This window comes from Nyctibius grandis, chromosome 21 (genome assembly GCF_013368605.1).
Source record: "Nyctibius grandis isolate bNycGra1 chromosome 21, bNycGra1.pri, whole genome shotgun sequence".
Taxonomy (NCBI): domain Eukaryota; kingdom Metazoa; phylum Chordata; class Aves; order Nyctibiiformes; family Nyctibiidae; genus Nyctibius; species Nyctibius grandis.
This window is the reverse complement of record NC_090678.1, coordinates 5,802,520-5,828,458: the sequence shown is the minus strand read 5'-3', so window position 1 is coordinate 5,828,458 and position 25,939 is coordinate 5,802,520. Positions and strand designations below refer to the sequence as shown.

The 25,939-nt window shown below is 41.3% G+C and overlaps 1 protein-coding gene across 10 annotated transcripts in view; it reads right to left on the bottom strand.

Moving 5' to 3' along the window:
- Positions 1-25,486, bottom strand: part of CEP350 (centrosomal protein 350) — an 81,385-nt gene extending 55,899 nt beyond the window's left edge. For 7 of the 10 annotated variants that reach the window (XM_068416774.1, XM_068416777.1, XM_068416782.1 and 4 more), the window contains exons 1-8: positions 22,162-22,323; positions 11,303-11,385; positions 9,599-9,642; positions 8,557-8,671; positions 7,661-7,793; positions 4,801-5,417; positions 4,156-4,266; positions 252-365 (exon numbers count right to left, since the gene is read on the bottom strand). In XM_068416774.1, the coding sequence (XP_068272875.1) occupies positions 252-365; positions 4,156-4,266; positions 4,801-5,417; positions 7,661-7,793; positions 8,557-8,671; positions 9,599-9,642; positions 11,303-11,372 (1,204 nt within the window). In that variant the 5' untranslated portion in view covers positions 11,373-11,385; positions 22,162-22,323. Of the gene's footprint in view, positions 1-251; positions 366-4,155; positions 4,267-4,800; positions 5,418-7,660; positions 7,794-8,556; positions 8,672-9,598; positions 9,643-11,302; positions 11,386-22,161; positions 22,324-24,738 lie in introns of those variants that run through there. The other 3 variants (XM_068416778.1, XM_068416781.1, XM_068416775.1) reach the window with 2 other exon arrangements.
- Positions 25,487-25,939: the final 453 nt, after the last annotated feature.

The following is a 25,939-nucleotide window of genomic DNA, read 5'->3' as shown; positions in this document are numbered from 1 at the left end:
CTGTTTCCATAAGGTGCACACAGCAAGTGGACAAGCAGAAAATTAAATCAAAAAAAGCACAACCAAACAACCAACAACAAAAACACACACATCCCAGTGCAGCATACAGTCTACAGACACCCTACAACAGCATTGTTGCACATCTGAGAAGACTTTGAAAGCAATATGCTTTAATTTTTCTCTATTTCTTGAGACAAAACTCATCTCTGAAGGACATGCGACAGTCTTCCCTCCACAGTAGAGTTAGTCACCTTGTTTGGATTCTGGGCTTGACAACCGGGTCAGTTTTTGCACTTTCCGCACTGGTCTGGTTGCTTTTTTCTCTTTGTTTCTCTCACTGGGTTTTCCTTTCGCTGTTGAATCCTCTAAAAACAAACAAAAGCTGTTAAGTGATACCCCACAGGAAAGAACATAGAATAACAAGCTTGCTTCAACATTTACCTTGAAAAAGCAGAACTCAGAGAAACACAACAAAATTCACTGACTCTCCCAGATTATATATTGAGATCAATTACTCCCAGTCCAGCATTTTAAAATCCTCATAGCATGAAAATTTTTAATCAAGTGCTGTTTACCTACGCACTGGAACGCAGCGAAGCCACAGCAATACCACAATAGTTCTTTACAAAGTTAATTTTCAATTTTAAAAGAAACGTTGACAGTTTGACAGGAACAATTGTTGGTTCTCTACTACATTTTACAGTATTAATGTTCCGCAAGAACACGTAGTTCCTTCTCTCCTGAAACACACGGGCTGCTGCTTCCACATTAACGCGTGACAGCACACTCACTCGCCTCCGTGCTGGAGCACAAAAGACAGGATATCCGCGCGCTTTACTCTCTGCAAAACTTGTCGCAGTATTCACCCACTGATGTAGAACTATTCTGTATCACCTAAGCCCTCATCTACAACACAATTAGGTTTTAGCCTTTAGGGATATGAGGAACACTTACCAAAGATAAAGTCATATTTTACCATGTTTTCACATTAGGGCAAAGAACAAAAAGAAAACCTGAGCTGTGGCTCAATCACCACCGCAGTGAGTGGGCTTCCCAGCTGCCTAAGGTACAGGGCAGAGACAAGCACTGCTCAAGGACAGGCAAGCTGTATATTCAGTCTCAGCAGTCTACGCTGGACATTTTCAAAGATTTGTTGAAGTATTTTAGTTTACAGGCCTTGAAGGTGCTCTTTTCTTAATCCCAAAAGTGAACTGCAGATAAGGAACTCCATGGCCACTATTACCACTGTTTTCTTGTTCCTCTTCTATAAAGAATGTGATCAGATGACCTAAACCAACCAGGATTCAACCCTCTTCACGCATAGATCTGAAGCTTTACTTAGATGCCAATACTAACTTTTACAGCCCCTAATTTCAGCTGAATCCACTCTCTGATGGTGCCCATAGGAAGTATCAGAGACAGAACAGCAGCTCATATTAAACGATGTCAGGATGGAATTTTAAGAGTCTTTCTCCCCCTTAATATCCTTTCCTTACAAATTTTCCAGTTCTCTTTGAGGTTGACAACAAGCACAGGGAAGACAGAATCAATGCATCAAGTCCCAGAGGCCTCAGTGACTGCATCTGCAGAAATCTAGTCTGCCTCCTCACCTCTTCCAGTGACAAACAGTTCCTTCCTGACACCAGGAACCTGCAGGCTGCTTCCCACTCATTCTATTCATATTACAGCAATTTTGTTCTAGTATGGCAAATCCTGAACATCTTTAAGACAGAACTGCTGGAAGCTTGGGGTCCATACAATATCCTTTAGCCTAATTGCTAAACAAAAATGAAGACATTCTGTATGGCCTATGCTTACATCTAAAAACCTCATTGCAGTAAAGAACAATGTTCTGTAGATATTAGAGATATTATAGCTTATTTTAGCACTAGAGAGCACGGCACGCTTTTGATACAACTGACCGTACACACCCAAAACTCCACATGCTGTAACTTTAATACAGAATTAACACATATATAGATAATCCAACAATCTAAAAATACATCCACAGTTTATATTATGTGCAGCACCAGCATTTGCTTACTTGGAATCAGCTATTCAATATAATCTTTTCAGGTCAGGAAGGACACACGTTCCACGACAGCTGTTCTACGCATGGCATCAGGACAGGAGTACTGGTGAACACACACACAGTGCCTTCCTTTTGTAGACAGAAGTCCCCTAAACACATGCTCCAAATGCCTTTTTAATCAGACCTCTTAAATGAAACTTTTCAAAAATTTGGATTTCTATAGAAACCTCATGAATCATTCATATTATGCTTGTCAAAACTAAAAAAAAGTTAGTGTAGATGAAAAGTCTTCAGAGATTTGGCAATAAATGCATGGGCTGATGCTGAATAGAGCATTTGCAAAAAAATGTTATCGAAAAGAAGCTGCTGTCCTTTCTGAACTTTTTTTTGAGTGACTCCAGAAAAAATCCTCAGTGTGTTGTCAAGCTGTACAGGAATCTAATAATTTCTGTACCAGCCACTATACTACCAACATACAAAGAGGTTTACAATCTCATCACATTTCCTCCAGTCTTAAATATGTTTTGACCAATAAGAAAAATTATTTTTAATATGTAATAAGCAAACTCTTAAGCTGCAAAAGTAGAGATTCTCATGGGATTTTATTTTCCATTCCCTTCCTTTTTATTCATCTGATCTCTTCCCCCTCCCCCAACTCAGTCAAAGCAACTCAACCTTACAGAGCTCCACTGTAACCAGTCTAGCAAATCAAAAAGCACACTTGGGCATCCTACCCTCTATCATCCAGAGAAAAGAGCTGCCAATGGAACTGCAGTTTTCCAGAGGGAAAAATTAATACAGATTGGGTCTTGGAGCAGAAAATTTGAAAACATAAAGCATATATTACAGTTTTGGTCTTTTAGCAGTGTAACTGTCAAGCAAATTACACCATTTTTTTATCATCTTTGCTCATATTTTTAAGCATCAGAATATTGTGTTGCTAAATGAGTTCATCACCTAAAACAGACCTTTTTTTTCCCATGTTGCCATTTTGCAACAACCATATTTAATGTTTTTCAAAAGATCATTAAGCAAAGAGGAATGAATAACAGTTTTCTAAGCTTTTAGCATTCAACATTCTCTCCTACACCTTTGATGTGGAATAAACCCCAAAGGTAACATTCTGTTAACTTATGACTGCAAAGTTACACAGTCCCCCCTCCCATGCCCTATCCAAGCCTTACAACACTGAAGGTAAAAGAGTTATAGAGGAAATAAAATCCAGATTATTTAAAAGGTTTCTTAAACCTTCTTCTGGTCTACCTGTTCTCCCACTCCTCAGGGAATCCAGGGAAGGCCTCTAAAAAAAACCACCCCTGCGTATAAACCACTAGGACATAAATTTCTCCAAGAACTTCAAGACTTGGCTTATTCTGATATTAAGCAATGAAGTTCTACAAGTTCAGAGATATTAAACCATCCTAATGCCATATAATCTCACCTCCACCACACATAGCCGAAGGCATACCCCTTTTACTGCAGGCTACATACTGCATTTTTAATAAGTATTCCCAGAGACCTTCCAGAACAGATGCCCCCATCTCCCTTTTAGCTACCTACACATTCCAACTAAACCACTAACAATTCCCACAGCAGCTTCAGAACTGCCAATCTGTTAACACTATATTGAAGGAAGTAGAACTCAGGCTTCAACATAGGGTGCACAAATCACTTTAACGGTGTTAAAGATGGCAAGAAGATATCAGAATTGTTACCATGAGATAATAGAGGTTTCATCAAAACCACAAAGTGGTTTGGTTTTGTCCTTTTAAACATGAAGTTTCATTCATTCACACAAACATGTATAAAGAAGTTACAAAAATTAAACAAAAATTGTTCTAATGAAGACTTTTTTTAAAATTCCTGTTTCAAAGAAAAGCCATCATTTGATTCTTTTCAGTATTGATTTTCTATTGAGAGTATTTTAATGAGAGAATGGGGAGAAGGATTTTTTTTTCAATTTAGTGTTCAACAAGTTACTCTTCCTGCGGAGAGAAGTACAATACATTTAACACTCATTGCTTCAATTTTTTGTTTCCATGACTTTGTAGACTTGTACAAAATAAACTTCTCTGCCTCTTAGAGAAGGCTGTGCAGCTTCATCAATTCCGTTCATGTCTCACCTGTTAACTGCAGTGCTATCTCTCTATACAGCTCCCGACTAATGTGGAATTCTTTCTCATGCCAGATCTTTCCATCTGGAGCGCGAATCCTTGTTTCAGCAGGATTGAAACCTGAAGGTAAACAATTTAACAGTTTAAAATATCTGTGTAAAATGTAAATAAAGCTTTTTAAGGGTGGAAGGGATGGGAAACTGCCAAGTAAGAAAGGAACTACTTGAATTTCTAATGCTAAATTAGAAGAAAGCAATCTATCAGTCTGCCACCTGCTCACAGTTGAAAAACAGCAGACTGGACGAAGAAACGATTATTAAAAATGTGAAATGCTTTCTCAGTCAATACAATGTTACTCACCTCTGGGACCATTAAAAAAAATCAAAATAAACCCAAACACTAATACAGCGAGCTGCTTTTTTATAGTAATTTGTAAGAAGCGACAGGAAGAATTTCTAAATAATCCATAATTCTGTAAATTGGCAAGAATTTATTTTCTTTCTTGTCCATATCTGTGATCAAACGATGCTATCCCCTCCCGTATTGCCCAAACACACCTATGAGTCATGTCCATGCTTTGACATGTTGCTCAATGAATTAACTCCACTCCTTCACCACATATAACCAGCAGGGAGGGACTCTGCACCTCCATACCTCTGTATGACGGAGCAGCAGGTGCAGCTGCCACTTTCCTGACTTTGGGAGTCACCGCATTCTCCACATTTGTGACCACGACAGGTTGCTCAGCATATCCCGAGTGCTGCCCTCTGCCACCCCGCTCTTCAGAGTGCTCGCACTGCTTTCGAATCCGCTCCTTCAGCTTCTCCAACTTTGCATCACGCTGCCGCCGTTTCAAGATTTCCAGCCTATGAGCACTAGAAGTACTCGTGGCAGAAGGGGAAGACACTTTCAGTTCACTGTCCTGGGATGTGTTACTCTGAGGAGTTTTAGTGCTACTCTCATCTCCTCTGGAGCCACTAGGTTCCTCCCCTTCCAGTCTCAGAGGTGTTCCAACCTTAAGAAATGCCTCATTATTCTCCAAGGCATAAATTGCTGGTCGGTCATTCAAATACCTAAGAACAGTCTCATCTGCAGCAGAAGAACATGGGCTTTCAAAATCTCTGCTGTGTAGACCCCGTTCGTCACGGTCATGTATCATACAGCTTGTTATTTCAGTCTTCCCTTCTGCTTCGCTGAGGTCCAAACTAGAGAGCAGTTGCTTGGCGTCAAGTTGGCTAGAACTGTGATAAGACAGAGAACTATATGTATCCCTGATGTAACAGAAGGGAAAAAAAGAGTCACCATCAGAAACACAACTGTAGGACCTTCCAACTCAGCAATCAGCACGTTCATTAACTAAAAGAATAACTTCCTATACCTTGTCTCCACTTCAAAGGCAAGTTCTTTGAAAGTTTGATCACCACACATTTAATAGTGCAAGTCTGACGAAACTGAAAGAGGTTTCTGTTCAAAATTTCATTTTCTGCATTCTCTGTATGAACAGGACTATATATAAAGTTGAAGAGTTGAAATTAGGGCATGTAGACAATCAGCAAGCAGTAATGTCGCCCTTCAATTTAAAAAAGCTTTAAATAAAAACCAAGTGTAAAACTTAAATGAGAAGCATAATTAATATATGTTCTCTAAAACAAAGCAATGCACAGCTCCTCGACAGCACATTCATTAGCAGAGAAAACACAAATTGCACCAAAAAACCCTGCCCTGTGTTTGAGCATTAAAAAGGCAAGCCCCTGATAAGAACTTCACAGTGAACTGGCTGTATTGCAACAAATGTAAAGCTTACTGAGAGCTTAGAAATTCAATAAACTAAGGATCTTTTAGCATTTTTTCACAGAAAAACAGACTCCACATTTGAACAGACTCATGGTACATATGTTGTTAGGACAAAAATTTATTTAATATTTTTACAGATGAGGGGCCGAAGACGTGAAAATCCGGCACCTAAGCTACCTGGCTTGCTTCTTCAGCAAGTGTGTTTAAAGAACTCATTTAAGCCAGGTCATAACACTGCACTTGTGAAATTGCCTACCTCTCTTTCTCTAGTAGTAGACTCCTGTCATACAGTGGAGTAATCATTACCAATCGATGTACAAGCTGAGTGGTTTAATTGCACAGAATTTCACCAAACGTGTATATAAATATACACCCACATAGATTGTTCTACCCATTATTCTGGTTTTGTGTTCCTATGCACACTTTAAGCATTGACTACAAGCTGTTCTCAGAGAAGGAGTAATGTGGTAACATAGCAGCTCTGATATTAATCCCCAAATTAATCCCCCCGATGCCACACAGTCTTCTGACTGTAAGAAAGCTATTCTTTTCAATCAGATATAATGGCATGAGTCCAGTTGCTCTCATTTTCTTCCTTTCCCTGAAGTCTGTTAAATTTACTACATGTTTTTAAAACAAATAACTGATGTATTTAAGTTATTCCAGATAGGGTAGACAACAGAGTTGTTCAATTAACAAAACTGACCCAAGATTACACAACTGATCCAAATCGGCTTCCCCACGCAACAAGGAAGAAGAACCTCACAGCTGACACAAGAAGTGGAAAAGGAGACCAAAACTTAGATGTTAGGATAACAATTATTAATAGAGATGTAATGGGATAAAAAAAATACCACTGTCTCAACTCCATTCTAATCAGTCAACAGCAATTTGACTTCACTGGGAGAATATTTCAAAAAAAATGCAAAGTATGTGTTAGAATCCAACAAAAAACTATTACCAAACGAACCAAGCTATTCATCAGGGATGCCTGTGCAAACAACACACATTGCTTATAAAGCACAAGGAATTGAAGAAGTTATGGTAAAAGTCTTCTAGACTCTGATATTACAGCAAGTTATAACTAGTTTATTTCTGCTGCATGTTCTCCTTTTTGAAAGCTTTTGAGGCATGTTATGTTCACTACAGTACTTAAACGTAGGCTAGGAAAAACAGGCTTTCCCTATTTTCCTTCATTCCTCCCACCCCACCATGTTCTATGGCCAGCAATATTCCGTGCCACTTTTTCTCCTTGATACAGCTGTTCTTATTTGGGTTTCTCACACGCACAAAAACTGAATGCATCTTTAGTACTAGATGTTCTTGCTCTACACTGTCTTGTGGTAATACATTTGGGAACATGTGCTGAACAACTAATAAAACGAAGTTTGAAAAGCATGAGGAAATATTCTTTTTAGTCCTTATTACTGAAACTAAATACCTGTCAAACCTATCAGGCCACTGAGGCCACAGCCATTTCAACTTGATGTTCTGGCCCCACTTCAACACATTTGACTTTAAACCCATATTCACTGAACAAAAAATAAGCTGTAACATTTTTAAAAAGGAAGACACTTTTGTCCAACACCACATGCTGCTCATGTGGGTGGGTGAAGGGAGGAAGCAAATCAATTTTTGAGGAGTTGTCAAAAACATCACTATTAGCTTAATTCTGATCTTAGCATATTTTTCTTTAACAGTCAGCTGTCCCAGCACTAACCTGTACGAAGCCAATGGTTCACGAAATTCCACACGATTGCTTTTTTTCACATTGCTTTCAAGAGTGGTCGCTCGAAGAGGGCTGCGTGAGGACTTCTCCTTGCTTGATTTATTTTGGCTGGAGGACCTGGAAGCTGAAGCAAAAACCAAAGAATCTTCTAGGTGTCTATCTCTCCAGAAAGAGAAAGCTCTTGGGGCTGAACAATTAAGAAGAGTTTTTCTCGGGTTTGAGCAGCACTCCAAAACAGCATTTGAAGTACTCCCTTCTCTTTTTCAACAAGCTAATTTCAACAACTAGGAGCAAGGTGGGAAGTGCTGGAAACAATGATCATATTTAAAGAGAGATAATAATGCTTAAAGATTAATTATAAGTAATTAAATCTGTGAAAGTTGAACGTGTTGCCACTAGAGGTCAATCAGTCTGTTCTTCTCCAGTGGCACACTACCAGAGTGCTCTAAATTTATTTAAAACGAGGGCTTATTTCTTATAAGCAAATGCTCTCCTTAAATGAAATAGAGAAAGCATCAGATTTAGCATTCTATCAGGATGTAAGAGTTGACAAACATTAAAAAACATAAACAGCTAGACCAGTGTAAACATAGGCACATACAATTGTCATCCAAACCCCCCAGAAAAACGGGGTATCAGAGTGGGATAAGCACTGCTCACTCACAGTGTGGGGGAAGTGCTGTCACTCCCTCTAACCAAGGGACTCCGATAGCACACATTCCTTCCCAAGCTAAGGGAAGAAAACATTAGTTTCTCCTGGGCAATTCAAGCTTCATGAATAAAGATCATGAGGAGGAGACAACTTGGGGGCAGGGAGGAGAAATCAAGTTTTCCCAGAACACAGTGGCTTGCCCTGCCTTACACGCTACATCCTCAATAATACATACCCTTTCTGCTTATTTTCCTGCCAGCGCTAGCAGAGGGCTTCTTGGCATCCATGACAGAATCGAATACAGCTGTGCTGGTGGGAGCTATTTCCAATTTGTTCTCTATATGACGTAGCTAGAATTTAAAGAGAATGCAAATTAGAATATTGTTTTCAATTTTTAAGCTACAGTTTTTTTCCCCTATCGTAACAAATTTTTCCTCATTTTCATAAAGAATAAAACTACAGGCAAAAGCAACTTCACAAGGCTGATGTTGCAAAACTTATAGCCTTACAGCCAGAAACTATGTCAGATTATTAAGTTTTGTTTAAAAAGATTATCTAAATTAGGTTTGTTGCATAGTTTTGTTTCTGTAAGTAGGCTGTTGTGAAAAATTAATCACAACATGCCATTCAGAGTCTTAATGCTTGGCCTGAATGAAATATTAATTCCACCTGGAAAAAATTCTATAATACTCTCTTCAAATTGGAGCATGATACAAGATTCCATATGTACAACCCCACGCTGATGCTCACTCAGCTATTAAAAGAGAGGGACAAGGCTATAAGAAGGAGCTGAATTCCCCCAAAAAACAAGCTGTCTGACTTCACTGAAGCCAGGTTTTAGAAACTAGTGTGATATCTTAAGCACTTAAGTTCCCACAGAAAGACAGCAATTCCAATACTCAAAGATGGAAAATTATGAAATACACTGGTGTTGTCCTAGTTTCTGACTGGTTTGGGTAAGCAGGGGAGAGCTATTTTTTCAAGCTTTCAGAAAAATTAGAAGTCACTACTTTCTTAATTAGAAAGGCAATACTACACTCAAGACTTAGCAGGTATTACTGTACTCCAGACTAAGCTTGCTGTGGCAAAAATTTCTTCTACTGCGTGTGGAAAAGACACAACGATGTTCAACATGCACGTACTCCAACTGCTTGCCCTATTTTCAACTTGCTTAACAGACAATCACTGAGCAAAATAATACTTTGATTAAAGCTTTTGTAGCCATTAACTGATTTGAAAAGAAGAAAAAAAAAACAAAGAAAAAAATCAGTACTTACAGCAGCCTTAGTCTGAGAAATAGTAGCCCATGCTGCAGTTAGATCTTACAGGGTAGAAACAAAGAAATAAATTTCTCATTAGTACATGGAAAAAAATGAAATAAAAGGTTGCTTCAAAACAATTTTCATGGGCTCACTAATCAAGTTCTTTTAATGACTCAATTCCAGCCTCTCCTCTATGAGAGGCTGTTATTAGTCAAGATGCATCTTAATAGAGCAATAAAGTTTTTAATGTAAAATTTAATGAGCTCACTGTTAGGTTGAATGCATTATTAAACTTGAAATGAAATCTACACCACACATTACAGAAGACGTTTAGAAGATAAAATAAAGCTGGTTATCTACCACAACACAAATATCTTACATTTTTCCGTTACACTATAGTTCCAACACACTATAACTACTTTTTTTTTTCCCCTTCCATTTTCTTCTTCAGTAAACTAAGCATGAATACATGGTCATCTAAAGACTGTACTCAAAAACCAAGCTTTGAATACATGAATTTTGAATAGTAAGCTTTTTGAACTGTACACCCTACAAACAAAATAGAAGCAATGTCTGTGAAGCACAAGCAGGAGGCACTGATCAACTTCAGCCTTTTAATCTAAACAGATAGCACATGCTCTATGTGCAATCCAGTTCAGTAGGATGCAGTAGTATTTTCCTCTGAAAATATTTACTTCCTCAGTTCCCCTCTTCTTTTGGTTTCTAATGGTTTTCTTCTAATCTAATGGTTTACACAATGCAACATCCAAAGCCTTAAAGTGTATCAGAACCATGGAGAGTAGTAGTATTAGAGAGTTAAAAAAAAAAAAGAAGTCGTCTTTTCCTTATAGTAAAAAAGCTGCCGATTTTGTTTCAGGTAAGATGCAGCAACACAAAGGAAGAGGGTTAAGGACACAGCATAGAAATAACTTTGCTTTGACTTTGAGAGATGGTGCTTCATGTCTACAGAACACCTCAGTTTCACAAGGTACATAATTTTTAAAGAAACCGAACATACTGCAGGAAACAATCAGCAGTAACGTCCTCTTACAGATAAAATAACGCTCTGTCTCTACTTTCAAAATAACTTCTGGAGTCCAGTTTTGTCATAGTGGAGATCATAAGACTGATCCTGAACTACAGACTTAACATGCAACCCAGCTGCTCTACAGACTAGAGCTTTCTTCCTCTCAGGGATGTACCGTAATTTTTTTTTGCCACCTCCTTTCCTAAATTACAGAGTAATCATGACAGCAGAATCTAACAGGATTTCTCCAGTTCAGGGAGACAAGAGTGCTGCAAGTCATCTTAGTGGCTATGTGCTGCTGCTATTCAAGTGTCTTTAGCCCTTCACCACCTTGGAACTGAGCAAGAGTCAGGAGCAACTGCCTCTCAGGCTTTTCTTCACTTCTTTCAAGAGCCTACAGTTCCCAATTTCTGTTCCTGCACTGCTCCTTCTCCACAGCACTCAAAAAAATCTGTCTCTGTGCCATCTTGGCAACCATATCATAGGCTGGCAATTCCTAATGCAGATCAGCAAATACTCTGCAGATGAGAGTACAAAACTGCTATCTCTGCAAAAAGAACGCCGTGTAACACATGGTCTTAGCTTCCAAACTGAGGCAGGAGAATGCTTTCTATAAAAACACCCCCAGGTTTCAAACAACTCATGATAAAACATCTTCCAAAACAAGGCAATAAAAGAGAGAAAATCCATACCTCTGGTAGAATCCTTGCTTTGGTTATGCCTCGGATTTTGTAGAGGTTCATTTGACTTGTTGCTCCACATTGTGTCAATTTACCTACAAAAAAACAGTCACATAAGAATCAAAGAGGTATAAAGTAAGAATAAGTGTATCTTATGCTGAGGAGAACATAACCTTGATCACTATGTTCATCATAGTGATCAAGGTTATTTCAAGCTCATATGATGATTTCAAGCTCCCATGATGAACAAGATCAGAAAATCAGCACCAAATCACAAATGTGTTTACAGCTTGTAGTTTTTCAAAAACCATATAATTCTGTGGATAAAGAGGGTTTTGCTTTTGTTCTTGTTTGTTACAAAGAAGAGCGAACTCGATAAAAGGAAACCCCGAGGTCACGCGATTTAGACCATAGTAATAAGTATTCCAGTAAGCCTGAAGACAACCACACTGCACATGAAGGGGTAACAGAGGCAGCACCACATGGCTTGAACCTATAAAGGTTTGGCAAAAATACCCAATTCCACCAACGACAGATGAGTGTGTCACCCATCTCTGTTAAAGGAAAAGGCAGAACAGAACTGCACAGCAGGACGCCACAGCCAGGAAAAAAGACAGGACTGGAGCTGCCGTTGTTTTCCTGTGAACTTCAAAGGCAAGACTCACAGTGAACCTAAAAGAGTGTGAACTCTGAGTAACAAACCAGGCAGCCACTATCACCAAGGGATTTTTTTTTATAAAGGAGGGAAAAAAAACCCCCTACTCAATCAGGAAAGACAATTTCTAGAAGAAAAGGCAGGTAATTTATGCAAAGAGTTATTTCTCATTATTTTCATTGAAAAATATGGGCTGTCACAGCTAAATCTCTAACAAACTTTAAAAGAAGTGCTATATAAGAAAGACAGTAAGTTTAAGAGTCCTAAGAGGAGCTCATACAGCCAACAACTCTGATTAGTCATTACTGCCGCTTCCCTCTCACCAAGGACCTCATCACTGGTGGCATGTGCTTACTGAGCTGTCTTCACAGCACACTGGGGACATTTCTGTTCTGGAAAGAAAAAATTAGGTGACTGCAGAATTCATACAGAAGTTCTGGACCTCTAAAAGGATCAAAAAGGCAAATTTTCCTCTCTCTTCTCTCATGCATCCCCAGATAGCATTTTTCTTATTTTCTTAATTTCTGAAAATTTATTTTGCTTTCACTTCCCTACACAGTGTGCTACATAAAAGGGCATTCAAATATAGAGGTCATTCTTCTGACAAAAGGTGACCGAACATCCCAGAAAACTAACACTGTGTACTATTTACTGGAACAGATCATTGCCTGCATATTTTGTGACAAGGATTTTTATCATATATGGTTTTACGAATACTCACAGTGATGAATAGTGAAGTTTGGTCCTCATATTCAGTCATATAGCTTGTATTTATGGCAGCAAGTTATCCCACAAAACTGTGCTTATACCCCAAGAAAGACTATCAATAAAAGAACACAGGACTTCAAAAGACCTTTAGTTCTGCCTTTCTTTAAAGAATCCAAATAAATGTTAGAGTGTGGAAAAGGCATGTGGGCTTATATATGTAGGTACAGAAACATACATTAGTGAAGTCTGCAATAATGCAGCAATTCTAGAAAGACATGGGAGGAGTTTTGTTTTTTAAGTATCTAATTATGGGCAGCGAGCCAAGTGAAGTTAGAAAATTCTGCTTCTAGTACAGGTGCTGCAGAGCTCATTCATGCAGAACTGCAGCTTTGTGCCTCACATCAGTCATGCTGTAAATCATAACACTGCTCTGCCCTGGAAATCATCTAATTGATCTTCTCCATCACTGGAGTAAAGAGCTGTTGTGCTAGAAAAGCAGAGAACAAATATTAATAAAAATGGGGGAGTTTTCCATAAAGAACCAATTTTGAGAGCTGCTGAAAATGTCGTATCATACCACTATCAGTTCCTTGCCCAAACATAACAAAACCTACTCAATATGTAAATTTAGCATAAGAGAACTTCTATACAAGCAACCATTTCTTAAGGGATTAAGTATCCCTCTTCACGTAATTGCTTGGGATTTATTCTTATCATTAGAATTACTAGTATAGATAGGAGAACTTAGCCAGGGACTAGAATTATTATACACACACAAATCTATATAGTTTATTTTATGATGCTTCTGTGAATGTAGTATTGTAATATAATCTATGCATTCCTTAACTCTCTACAAAAAGTACCAGATTAATTTTAGAAGTCTGAAATTGCTTGTTACACCTTTCACCCTGACACTTAAGTAAAAGCTTTACCTGAGCTGAACAGAACGCAAGTCAGGCGAACAGTGAACGCACTTTTGAGAACCCCTTAGTTCTACTAATAACCCACAGATGTTTGCTGATGATCACTGATGGTCAATAACTCTGTCTCAATGCCTCAGTTCAAAAGTATATGATGCCCCTCTATAAAAGGACACTCAACCTCTCCGCCTTTCTGTACAAAGTAGGAAGTAATCCCAAAGTGTCCTGCTGTATTTCTCCAAAGGAATACCTGCAGTCCTGGCTCCAAGGGTACAGTCTGACTCTTACTGGCTTCAGTGCAGCCAGCTGAGATCCACCGAGCAGTTTTGCTTAACTCAGGTCACTGCTATTTGAAAAAAAGACATGTAATAACTAAGAATTCAGGAGCTGTCTGCAGTTTCAGGAAGCCAACACTGCAGTAGCTCTCAGTCGCAACACCATCTTCGTAACTACAAGGGTTTGGGTTTTAGATGTCCCTCTGTCCCTCCTTCGGAAGAGTGGGAGAAATTTATCAGCTTTTCAAAACCTACCTACAAATCATGTTGATTCTGATCAACCTTTGAATTCCTACAGATTAATAGAATAACTTAACTTTCTGTTGTCACAGCTTACATGAATAAGCAGAAGCCTATAAAAAACAAGTACTTGTATAATTCAATACCCTGTCTCTGCAAGAAGTTAAACCAGACAGAGAAGACACTTTAATGCTATCAAGAGTACAGCTATGGCGTGGGGGAGAAAAAAAGAAATAAATCAAGACACAGTGGCCATGTCTATTTATAGGATTTGCATGCAGGGCAATGGACTGGTTAAACACTAAAATACACTGAAATTAATGTTGACTAGAAAATAATACTATACTAAAAATTTATGCCAAGGAAGTTTAAAGTTCTATTTTCAAATTATATTTGAAAACACAGTTTACGTCAACACAAAAGTTGTCTCAATGTCACTTGAACAACTTTAAGAAGAAACACATTGTAAAAATTACATTCTGAAATGACTGCTCCAAAAAGAGGTGGTTTTTTTGCTGAACTAAATGATCCATCACTATTTAATACAGAACTTAAAGGAAGGGGGGACAAAAAGCAGCTCAACAGATGAAATGCCAAAGAACTTCTGAGGAGACAGCATTGATGGCAAAAGGTTATCTGCAGGTTGGATAAGGCTGTGAGGACCTTAAAAGTTCATTGAAAAAAGGTGGAAGAGTGCAGAATCAGCAGAACTGATCTCCTGGTTAGTTAGTTGCCTACAGTAGGCACAGACATCCTGCACAGGTTCATTAATGGCTGGTCTGCCAAGCCTCCTCTTGGGTGAATGGCTAAAATACAAACACCATTGTGTTCTGACATTTCAGTCCCATGTCAAATGCCCATCTCATTTTCTACTCATTTGTTTAAGACAAAAAAAAAAAAGTACATGAGAAGGCAGAGCAGGACTGCTGCAGATGAGGACCTAAGTGTAAACTACCAAGAAATGGATATACTCCAAACTCCTAGAAGAAAGTGGGACACACACCCCCCCACACACACTTTTCCACAAACACTGTTCCTATGGGAAGACACTGAAAAGGACTGACAGATCAGAAAGCGCATGAGAAGACACCAGAAAGGAGGAAATGGAAATGAAGAGAAAAACATCGCCATATAAAAAAGTAAAATGAGAAACCAGCACTACATTTACTACCAAACATACCAAGGATGGAACTGAAAGGTACAACAGATAACAAAATAACAAGTCAACACAGAAAGAGGACAGCATGTCAAAAGGAATGGGAGATATGAAAGTAGAATATGCTTAGTAAAGGTATCCAAAAATGGCAAGAGATGAAAAACAGGGCTGTGAAAAGAGAAAGAAAAGTGATGAGAGAAGCAGGAAGACAATGGAGAAAGACAGAAAAGAGAGAGAAATGGAATGAACTTTTGCACAGAGAGCAACAAAAAGGAAGAAGAAAAACTGGTATATTGGTCCAATTGTACATTTTTTCAAGCACCCTTAGTATGATTTTTTTCTTAGTAGCACAACCTCGATAAGAAAAGGAAAGAGGAAACTCAGAAGTCATGGCACTGAAATGAGGAAACAGGAGAGGAAACTGAATCATACAGATTCAGAGAAGGCAGAGAATGCCAGTAAGAGATCGCCCACTGTTATTTTCGCTGACATTTAGTGGTTATGCAAAAAAAACCCTCAGTATGCACAGGAAATAGTATTCCTCAAGACTTTGTTTCTTGTAAAAACACAAGGGATACCAAACGAAAGGGATACCACAAAAGCAAAGATGAAGCTTTGCTAAGAGTAGGGAAAGAAACAAATTACCAATACTGACTTCTATGAGATATTCTTAAATGTTTAATCCCCAAAGTGGCAGGTTTTGCTACAAACTGGGTATACAGTGCATGAGGTCAGCAGTTCACACAGTTTAAGCTAAAATAAGGCAGCAGTGCCAATAAATGAAGCCATCTTTTCCTTTCTTTATGCCTTGGTCTCTCTCACCTTATTCATGCAGAAAGTCAAGGGGATTACGTGGTAAAGCAAAGTGGACTGGGAATGGGGTACAGTCTGAAAGTAGCTTTTTTGTTCTTTTTGCTTTATCAGTTTTAGCTATGTCGTACCACAAGCTACAATCTCCGTGCAAGCAGAAGGAGAAGGAATGGAAGAATCAGGGAACAGCCAGATCAGTCCCAGTCCTGTACTAGCTGCCATCACATACCATAATCCACAGCTGTTCCCCAAGAGCAAATGCTTGAAGCTGCTATTGCCTTTACCTTGAGGAGAGTGAGTGGGACTGGGGAAAACGAGAACCATTCCCATCACCTCCTTCTTACCAGTGGAGATACCGCTGGAGCTGAAGGGCACCACGGGAGGTTATACACCCTGCTCCAGTGTGTCCCACTGCACCCACGCCTCGCACAGCGTGGACAACTTCTCCATGTGGGAAATGGGCACGGAGACAAATAAAAGGTTTTAGGGATGTTTTTTCCTGTTTACAAAAATATTTTAAGTTTCCATGCACAAATAATTGAAAGTTGACTTCTGAAGCCTGAAGACCCTCTGGAGTCTGTGCAGCTACAGTTCTGCATTACTGCACTAACAGACACACACAGGTGGACAGACACAATCAGACCTAGTCAAGCAAACTATTCTTCTGAGCCAGCCCACTGAAAGTGATGGAATTTCTATTTAAAGAAGCCAGAAACACTTTCCATGTCTCCTCAAATACCACAGAATACAACTTAGGATGATATGCTTGAGTCTGGAATACTAATACCTTTACCTACTCATTTTTCTGGAATCTGAGCTTTTACCATATTGCATTATCCCATTTAAATGAGAGCTAAAAATATCCATAATATATTGTTCTAAGACTTTTTTTGGTTACGTTTATGGGCTTTTAAAATGTTTTTTGATACAAAAGTAACATACGTCTTTTTTTTTTTTGGCCTCGACATATTTTGAGAAAAACAGGTGATTTACTGACCTTCCTCAGGACCGAGGACGAGCTCCAGCACAACAAACGCAAGCATGACGTAGTTGTCAGAAAAGCACCACATCTCCAGATTCTGTAGCTGACTCTGCAGAATCAGACAGATCCTCCCCCCACCTTCCTTCAATGCTCATTTATATAATAAGCCTTCAAATGAAATGTATTTCAGGGGCAAAGGGTCTGAAAGGAAGTTAATATTCAAAATACAACTCCAACTGCCCAATGCTTCACAGACACAAACTTCATCTTAACCCTTCTCCATCACAGTATCTCGAGTCTGTAATCTCTGCTTTGTTCCTCCAAAATTATTCCTGCTACAAAGACAGGGATTTTTCTTCTCATGATTTTTAAGTGGTGCTGAGATAAAGAGTCAATGGGTTCAAACTACTCAGAGTGCCTTTATAGGTAGTTTTGCTGGTATTTAATCTGACTGGCTGCTAACACTATTTGATGTAGAAATATTTTACCAGTCCGGATAGCACTGCACCCCACGAGCGAGGCTGTATGTAACTACGATGGACTCAATTGTGTAAAGCTGATAGAAGAAAAAGCTGGAAGTAACAAACACCAACAATTCCCAAAGAGCTTGTGAATGCTAGCTGCTCTGAATGAGTAGAATTTTAGGTAATATTCAGTATTTTGTCTTGTAGTGCAAACAGTAAATACACCAGAAGAACCCACATTCCAATCATTACAACTTTGGAAAATAATAATTAAAACCAAAAAAGCTTCAAAAGTAAAAGAAATATACCAATAAAATTTGATCTGTCTTAAGCTAGAAAAACATAAAAAAGCTTTTAGGGATATTAAGGTAGTAAAAAAAAAGGAGCAATCAAGATACACCACACACTTGCAGATAGAAAAGCAGTAAAGAATTTCAAAGCACACATCACTATGTCTGTTAACCAGGAAGATAAATGACATCAACAGTCATACATCCATCAAATGTCAGAAAATATAGTAGAAAAGCATAAATATGTTTCATGAGCTCTAAGATTATATCACTGGCATCAGTCAGCTACTAAATTTGCATCCAAACTACAGAAGATTTTCCTGTAAATGAAAAATTACTGAATCTGATTCTCTCCCAACTATACGCTGAGGATGGATATTTACAACACACTTCTGCTATAAGAAGACATGGCAACTTGCAAAAGTGTCCCTGCTTTGTCACAAGTAAAACTGATGAAAAAAAAATGGCACTAAAAAATGGATTAGCGGTTTTACTGAAAGTAAAATGCATTGAATGTCCTGCCCTGCTGCATCACATGCTAGGAGGTACTCCGAGGAAATCCATTGAAATGAATGTTGTGACAGCTCGTGTAACGTGATTCATTGTTCGTGAAGAAATCAGAGCACAAAGGCACAGAGAATGCATCCATTTATTAAGGAGATGTACATGAGGGTTTGCCAATACATTCAGAAGTTCTGTATTTCCTTTGACTTCAAAGATCTTTACATTTATAACAGAAAAGAAGCGCAGTACCTTAGTTTCAAGAACAAATAAAATACTCCTGCATCTGTTTCCTTGGCCTTCATAGCAAAAGTTCACTCATTCCATCTCTGCACATGAGATTTAAATTCTTGCAGCCCATAATAAACCTATTCAGCAGATTACGCTCAAATTTTTCACAAGTCTTGTCTTCAAAAGGCCAGCATCTGCCACCCTTCGTCTCACAAGGAACACTCCACTGCGAGGGAATCTTCTTAGAGCTTACAGGCAATCCTCTCGGCCAAGTACAAGAACCAGACCTGCCAATTTTGAGACTCTAAGACAACAGCTTGCAACTGCTCAACAATACCAAGGACACACAAGCAGGGTCGAGCAGCAACTTCATCTGCAGCTGTGGTAACTGCAGACTGATCACTATTTTCTTCCAAAGCAGAATATACTGCATAAAAACTTAAGGGAAAATGTTCCAAATGTCGCTTTCTCAAGTTTGATGCCTTTGCTTTGAAATTGCATTCCGAAGCAGTGTCTGAAAAATGTCTCAATAACAACATGAGACATCAAAAAAAAAAGCAAACCCCAAAAGCCCACACCAAGCGTCCCATTAAATGCTTTAAGTGCCTAAACCCTAAATCCAGACTTTTCTGTTTCAGTATGACAATTCCACCCGATGTATTCGCTATTAGCAAACATAACACATCGTGCTAATATGACTGGAAAATATCAGAGAAAAATGTAAATGTTTTTTAAACTTTTACACTCTTTTGCCATGGATCGGACTTAGCCTGAAATCCTGCCCTCAGTGAGGAGTGTTCTTAGGAAGCTAAAACACAGCCAGAATTTCGGTTAGCGTCCAGTAAGTTTCAATTGACCTAGTGTAATTGATTAGTTAATTTATTTGCTCTATTCTTTCTCCCGTATATTGACAAAGGTTTCAGACTTACACACACTAGTAATTTTATTCTCCATCGAGCAGTCCATTAAAGTCTATTATATCATTAGAACAACGACACACATGTATCTTCAGAGCACTTACATCTATGGATAAATTTTACACTCAGACATTCTGATCCAGCCACACACCTAATATATTAACTGCACTGGGCAAGTTTTCTCTCTGCACTCAACTACCAAGACCCTTCTGTTATCATTATTATACCACTACACCTGTTCTCATATTAATGCCACTTATATTGGTTTAAATAGCATGAATTATATCCGTTTAAGTACATCAGTAGCACAGCTCAAACAGCGCTGCAGTACTGATTAAAAAGTCACACTCCTGATGTAAATTTCTAAGGTAGAGTGGAGCAGATTTAGCAACTTGACAGTGGTGAAGGAACGCATATATTCCTCCCTACCTTCCCTAGCAGCCTTGCCACTCCTCTGTGATAGATGCAGTGCTCATCTGACTGCCTCACAAGCCAGTTCAACTCACTAACTCAGCAGAAAATCATTCCCTTTCTTTGTCGGGTTAGTTTCCTACCAGTTTATCAAACTGAATCAGGTTGCTGCACGGTCAATGCCACAACTGGTCAAAGTTGGGGAAGAGAAGCAGCAGCAAAGCTTCATGCTCGCCCACCTTACGTTGTGCAGCTTCACCTAACTGCCATGGATACAGCAATATAAAATAGATCTAGCACTACGTGCACTACCGCTCCCGATTTCAAACACATGCCTAACTTCAAAGACGTTAATAGGACTACTGCCTCATCTGGGCACGCTAAAGTCAATGAGACTAATCGCATTAATGGCCTTCTGCACAAGCGTGTTTGATACAACACAACTTTCTAGCAGAAAGGAGCGGTATGACTGGCAGAGCGGTGCAAGGAGATGCAGAAAAATCATTATACCTGAGTCAACAAAACCTCGAGTGTAGAAGAAGCGGCAATTCTAAGATTAGACTCTTACCCATTTTACTATGGTGGCACAAATAGCTGATAAAGTTATTTCAAGACATGAAAGTCACTGTCCATGTTGGGACTGTTACATCTGTAAAGTCTTCCCAGTAGTACAGCGGCAAACTTAAGCTATGCACCAGCTCAGTAAAACAAATTCATGCACATTCATGTAAACAAAACGTTTTATATTTTTAAAGTCATGTTCCTTCAGTTGCCACCTCACCTAGCCTAGGGAGTCTATGAGAAGTTCTACACCAATCAGCAATATAATTTCCGCAGTACCCCGGCCCCTTGTAGAAATGTGATATTACTACCTACATTAAGTCGCTCTATTCAGTGGATGCAGCATACCTTTGTTTAAGGTAGCGTCACTCACAGAAACTGAAGCCTTCAACAGTTTACAGTGTTTGCGTGGCCACACCCTCAGTTGCATTTAATTATCTAAAGCATTACCTAATTAAATTGTTGTGGCAACCAGAACTATAGGAAAGCAGTTCACATAACAGCCTGTCCACACAGTCTGACAGAACATTTTGAGCTCACATGCAACACAACGAACAAGCGCCCGACATCTACAGCTCCACACATTTGTCCCACAAGTACGATGCTTTTAGTCACAGCTCACTCTTGAATGAGTTTTGAAGCCTGCACACTCTGCAGCCCTGTGAAGTAGTTTAAGATGACCAAAACACGGAACTGACTAGTCAAGTTGTAAGCTTTCAAGTGCGAGACACTGGAGCAGTCATCTACACAATGAAGCTATTTGACACACAAACCTCTACATACACGATGTGCCAGGAGACACTTGGTTGCTGAGATACAGCTTCTATCCAAGGACAGAAAGACAGAAACTATTGCAGAAAAACTACTTCAATGGTACGCATTATATCACAGAAAACTGCATCCACAGAGAAAGAAACACAGTCATACTAGTAAAACCTTTATGTCAACAACAGCCCAAATGAATGGCACCAATGAAGGCAGAAAACGCTTGGGGCAGCTGTTACCCAGAGATGTAAGAAGCACTTTCAGCAGGCAGACCCTGAGCGATCCCAGTCCTCTTCCCCGAGCCAGACAAGCCCCAGTCCGAGGGCAGGAAGCCCACAGCACACGCACAAGCAGGGTCCAAGGGCAGGCAGCCCACAGCCCAGGCACAAGCAGGGTCCCAAGGGCAAGAAACCCACAGCCCAGGCACAAGCAGAGCGTACATTTAAACTTTAAAAGCGCCGTCACAAGCCTGACCCGGTACAACGGGACGGTTTCCGAGGGAAGCGGGCGCCACCCGTGCTCTGCCCGGCCCGGGAGGCAGCTCGGGAGGCGGACACCGAGCCGCAGCTTCACAGAACAACCCGGTTTCGGCAGTTTTCCCCATACAAGGCGACAGGCAACAGCGAAACTAGAGCTCCACTCCCCTCTCCCTTCCTCCGCTACCCCCGGTACAATAAGCAGTGGAAAACAAATTAAAACTAGAAAGAGAGAAAGACTTAACGGGTAAAGCAGAGGACGCCGGACCCCGGCGGCGGCGCCAGCGGAGGCCGAGCCCAGTGACAGCCGGCAGCACCGCCCGGCACTGCGGGCCGCCGGCCGGGCCCGCCGAGTCCCCGCCAGCGGCCGAACCCGGCCCCCGCCGCCGGCCCCGCCCCGGCTCCACCTCGTCCGGCGCCCCGGCCCCTAGCGGGACGGCAGCCGCCAGCGGCGCCGGGCCGAGCGCGGCCTGGGGCGGCGGCACGGGCCGCTCCCGGCGCCTCCTCACCTGGTCGCGGCGGCGGCGGCGATCGACGCCCGCTGCCCCGGGGGCAGGTCCCAGCACATCCCGCAGAAGCAGAGAGAAGGACGGCGGGAGCTGGCGGCGCCGTGAGCTCGGCTCCGCTGCCCGCCGGCGCGCAGCCCCCTCAGCGGCGCCAGCCCGCCGCCATTACCGGCCAGCGACTGACACGGAGCGGCGGCGGCAGCGGCGGCGCGAGGCAGGGCGGGAGCGACGGGCCAAGTCTCGCGAGAACCGGCCCGCCGCCGACCTTCCCAACATGGCGCCGTCCCGCCGCTTCCCCCCTCCCCGCCGCCCGCGCCTCATCCCCGCCGGCGGCGGCCATGTTGGGTGCGGCGCGGCCTCCCCGCCCAGCCCCGCCGCCTCAGCGGGCCGCAGCCGAGCGGCGGGGCGGCGCGGTTCTCCCCTGGGGCGCCTCCGCCAGCAGCACCGCGGCGGCCCCGCAGCCCGCCTACCTCGCTGAAGCCGAGGCCGGGCTCCAAGGGCGGGCTGAGGCGAGGAGCGGAGCCCGGCGCGCCGCGCGCGCTGCAGGTGCACCCCGGGCGGCGGGAAGGGCTGAGGGCGGCGCCGGCCGAGCGCACCTTTCATGGTGCCCGGGAAGCCCACGCAGCCTGGCCCCGGGCGAGGCGGCCGCCGGCGGCTCCCGGGCTCCGGGCGGGGCGGCCAGGCCTCCCGCCGCCCCGCCGGGCCTCCTGCCGCCCCACAGGCCGGGGAAGCTTCGAGCCCTCAGGCTTCTCTGGGCCCCGGACCCTCCCTCAACCTCAGAAAAATGTCGTTTTCCAATATTTTCCTCAAAGGTTTCTTTTCCCCCCCACGGTTATGCAGGCTTGACTTGCCGGTTCAGTCCACATGCAAATCGTGTAATAGAGAGCTGTGGCAGAGCTCTCGGTTTTGATGCAAGAACAGGACTTCGCAATGTTTATTAAGCAGCGGCGGTGCCAATGCTGATGCTGGCATTCCTGAAGCAGCTCCAGTCGAAACTAGGGCATCATTTTTTAGTCATCTGTATTCATAGTTAAGTCATCTTTATAAAAATAATTGATTTTTTTTTTCCAAAATGAAAGCAGCTCTGATTACAGTCTCCCAGTTGCAACATTTACGTTTAAATAAACAACATTTGCAAAACTTCACAGAGATGACTGTGTACCACCAGCTTAATTCCACTTTTAACAGTCACCATAAACCCGGAAGAGTTTCTTAGTGTACCATCTTCTATTGCATAGATTCCACCCCAAAGATGCAATAAAACCACCCACGTTTCAAAAATAGGTCTAAGATGTTATCCAACTATAACAAAATTATTTCCACTGATGAAGGAAAGTCATTAGAATAGAAAAAAAGAAATTCTTCCTACAGTTATTTTGGGAATGTCTCCTTCAGGGCTTGTCTACAACTGCACCAGAGTCTGGGTTTCAGTCATTAGTATGATTGTTTGACTACAGATGCCAAATTTCTTGGGGGAGCACGGGCGTGGAGAGTTATCTACCCCAGCCACTAAAGGATCACTAGAACTACTGGAGCTTTTTTTCCCTCCCCCTTTTTCTTTTTCTTAACTAAAAAGGATTAAACTATTTTCACATAGCCTCTCCGCTTGTGAATGGTCAACATTTTGCATATAAATTATTCCAATATGGGAACACCATATGAAAATACCCTAAACACTGAGAGACTACTACAGCTGTAAAGCTTAGGCAATGCAGAACTTAATCATGTCACAATTACAGGATACCCATTTAACCTTAATTTGACTCTTTTACATAAACTAATTACAGAGTATATTTTCCAGCATAAGCATACCTCCTTTGAACAACAGGTAAGCTTGAGACGTCAGTGGTTAAACCTTTGAAAATGATATTGTTTTGCCAGATGAGGGAAAAAAAATATGTGAACACTGAAAAGACAAGCACAGCTCCAATGGGAAAAAGTGGTAAGTAGTGCCTAATTCCCTCCCGAGTCCTCAAAGAGCAAACCCTGCTCCTCCTGAATGCAGGAGAAGACCGTAAGTAATAATAATGACAATTTCAGTCAATGAAAACAATATTACTACAGTGTATGGGAGCCCTGATTGCAGACTAGGGCAAATTAAACTATTACATTCCCCGTCATCACCTAGTGTTTTCTTAAATTTACTGCTTAATATTGCTGGATTGACAGCCTCTTTAAATTATTCAGCACTTTTGTAATGCACTACCTCTTTAATTATGCTTTTAAACATAGTTTCTCTTTTCTGCTTGGAAGCAGTTAATCTAGTTTCATGCTCCTCCTTTTCATCTTCAAGGCATCACATTAGGATTTTCTCAAACATGAAAGTCATTTGTTTACAGTCAGTCAAAATTAAAAGGCAATGTTTGTCTACTGGTTTTGCTTCTACATGGCTTCTATTTATTCTCTGCATCTGTCAGGGGAACTTAGTTGTAAAACTTTAGATTACTTTTTCAGAGATTCCCTACCAATGAGCAGAAAGCTCTGGCAGGCAAACATCACACAAAAAGAGAAAGACATTCTTACAGAAAATGCAATCATCTTGTGAAATTCTCTACGATTAGAAATAAAGAAACCATTTACCTGCAAACAGCCGCAGCTGAGAGAAAAGGAAGAACTGAACACACTCCAGTTTGATGAACTGCTCACTACACTGTGAAGCAACGGAGATAACCACAGCAAGCACTGCCCAAGCACTGGAAGTGGTGGATGGAGGCAGATAGTAAGTTAAAAGTAAAGAGCCACAATCTCATCTAACACTAACTTGGTTATTGCAGCTTTAAGCGGGAGGTTTGGAAAGTTTTCCACTCCATACTACTCTTGCACACCCCTTCTAAAATTAGAAAGGGACAGCTGGCCACTGCAGCCGAAAGATTGGCTCAAACCCCCCAGACTCCCTCCTCCCTTTGCTTGACTGACGTGGCTCCCAAGAGCCACGGAGGAATTTGGGGAAGGGTGCTTCCACCTGTTGGACATGGAATGAGGTTGTCCAGGCATTCAGTTATAAATCCAACTGTCAGAGCTGACAATAAAACAGGACACAGGACAGCTGTGAGGACCCCCACCACCACCACCTTCTTCTACATACTCCTACAGTTTTGCAGTTTCTTGCAGCAGAAACAATGCATGAAATATTGTTCTCTGTGTGATTTGGGCTTATAAAATAGAGGGATCACTTCAGATTTGTTCTCATAGTTTTCCACCTGTGCTACAGGGTCTTAGTTGTTCACACACCTCCAAAACCAGATTCTTTTTTCCGAAATAGAGCACGCTGCCGATTTGCACTGCAGATGGTGTGCACAGCTGCATTCTGTACAGCAAATACTTTTATGCCTCCCTTAACATGGAGCTCACCTTTCCTCTTGCACTCAGTTTGAGCTGAATCAATTAGTTAAAAACATTTACATTTTTCAAAATAAAGGATATAGAAACCGTGACTTTTTTTTATTTTGTGAAAAATGAGAAAATGCTTTTGCTGGTGTGAAAAATTAGTCCTTTTAATGAACCTGCTTAGCGTGCTCAAAACTCCACTGCTCAGCACAACGTGACTCAGAGCAGGGTGAGACACAAGGTGGTAACAGACAGGGCTGTGCATTGTTCTAGGTCCCTTTTGTAACATCCACTGCTGAAAGCAATGTGGGTATCACCATCCTCCAGGTGCACAACGGCAACAGGAGGGAGTAGCAGAAGAGTGGCCACCTTCCGCTTGGGCTGGGTACCTGCAAGGGGGTTCTCGCCAGCTGCGGGTGTCTGTCAGCTCACAACCCAAGGAGCAGTTCGATTG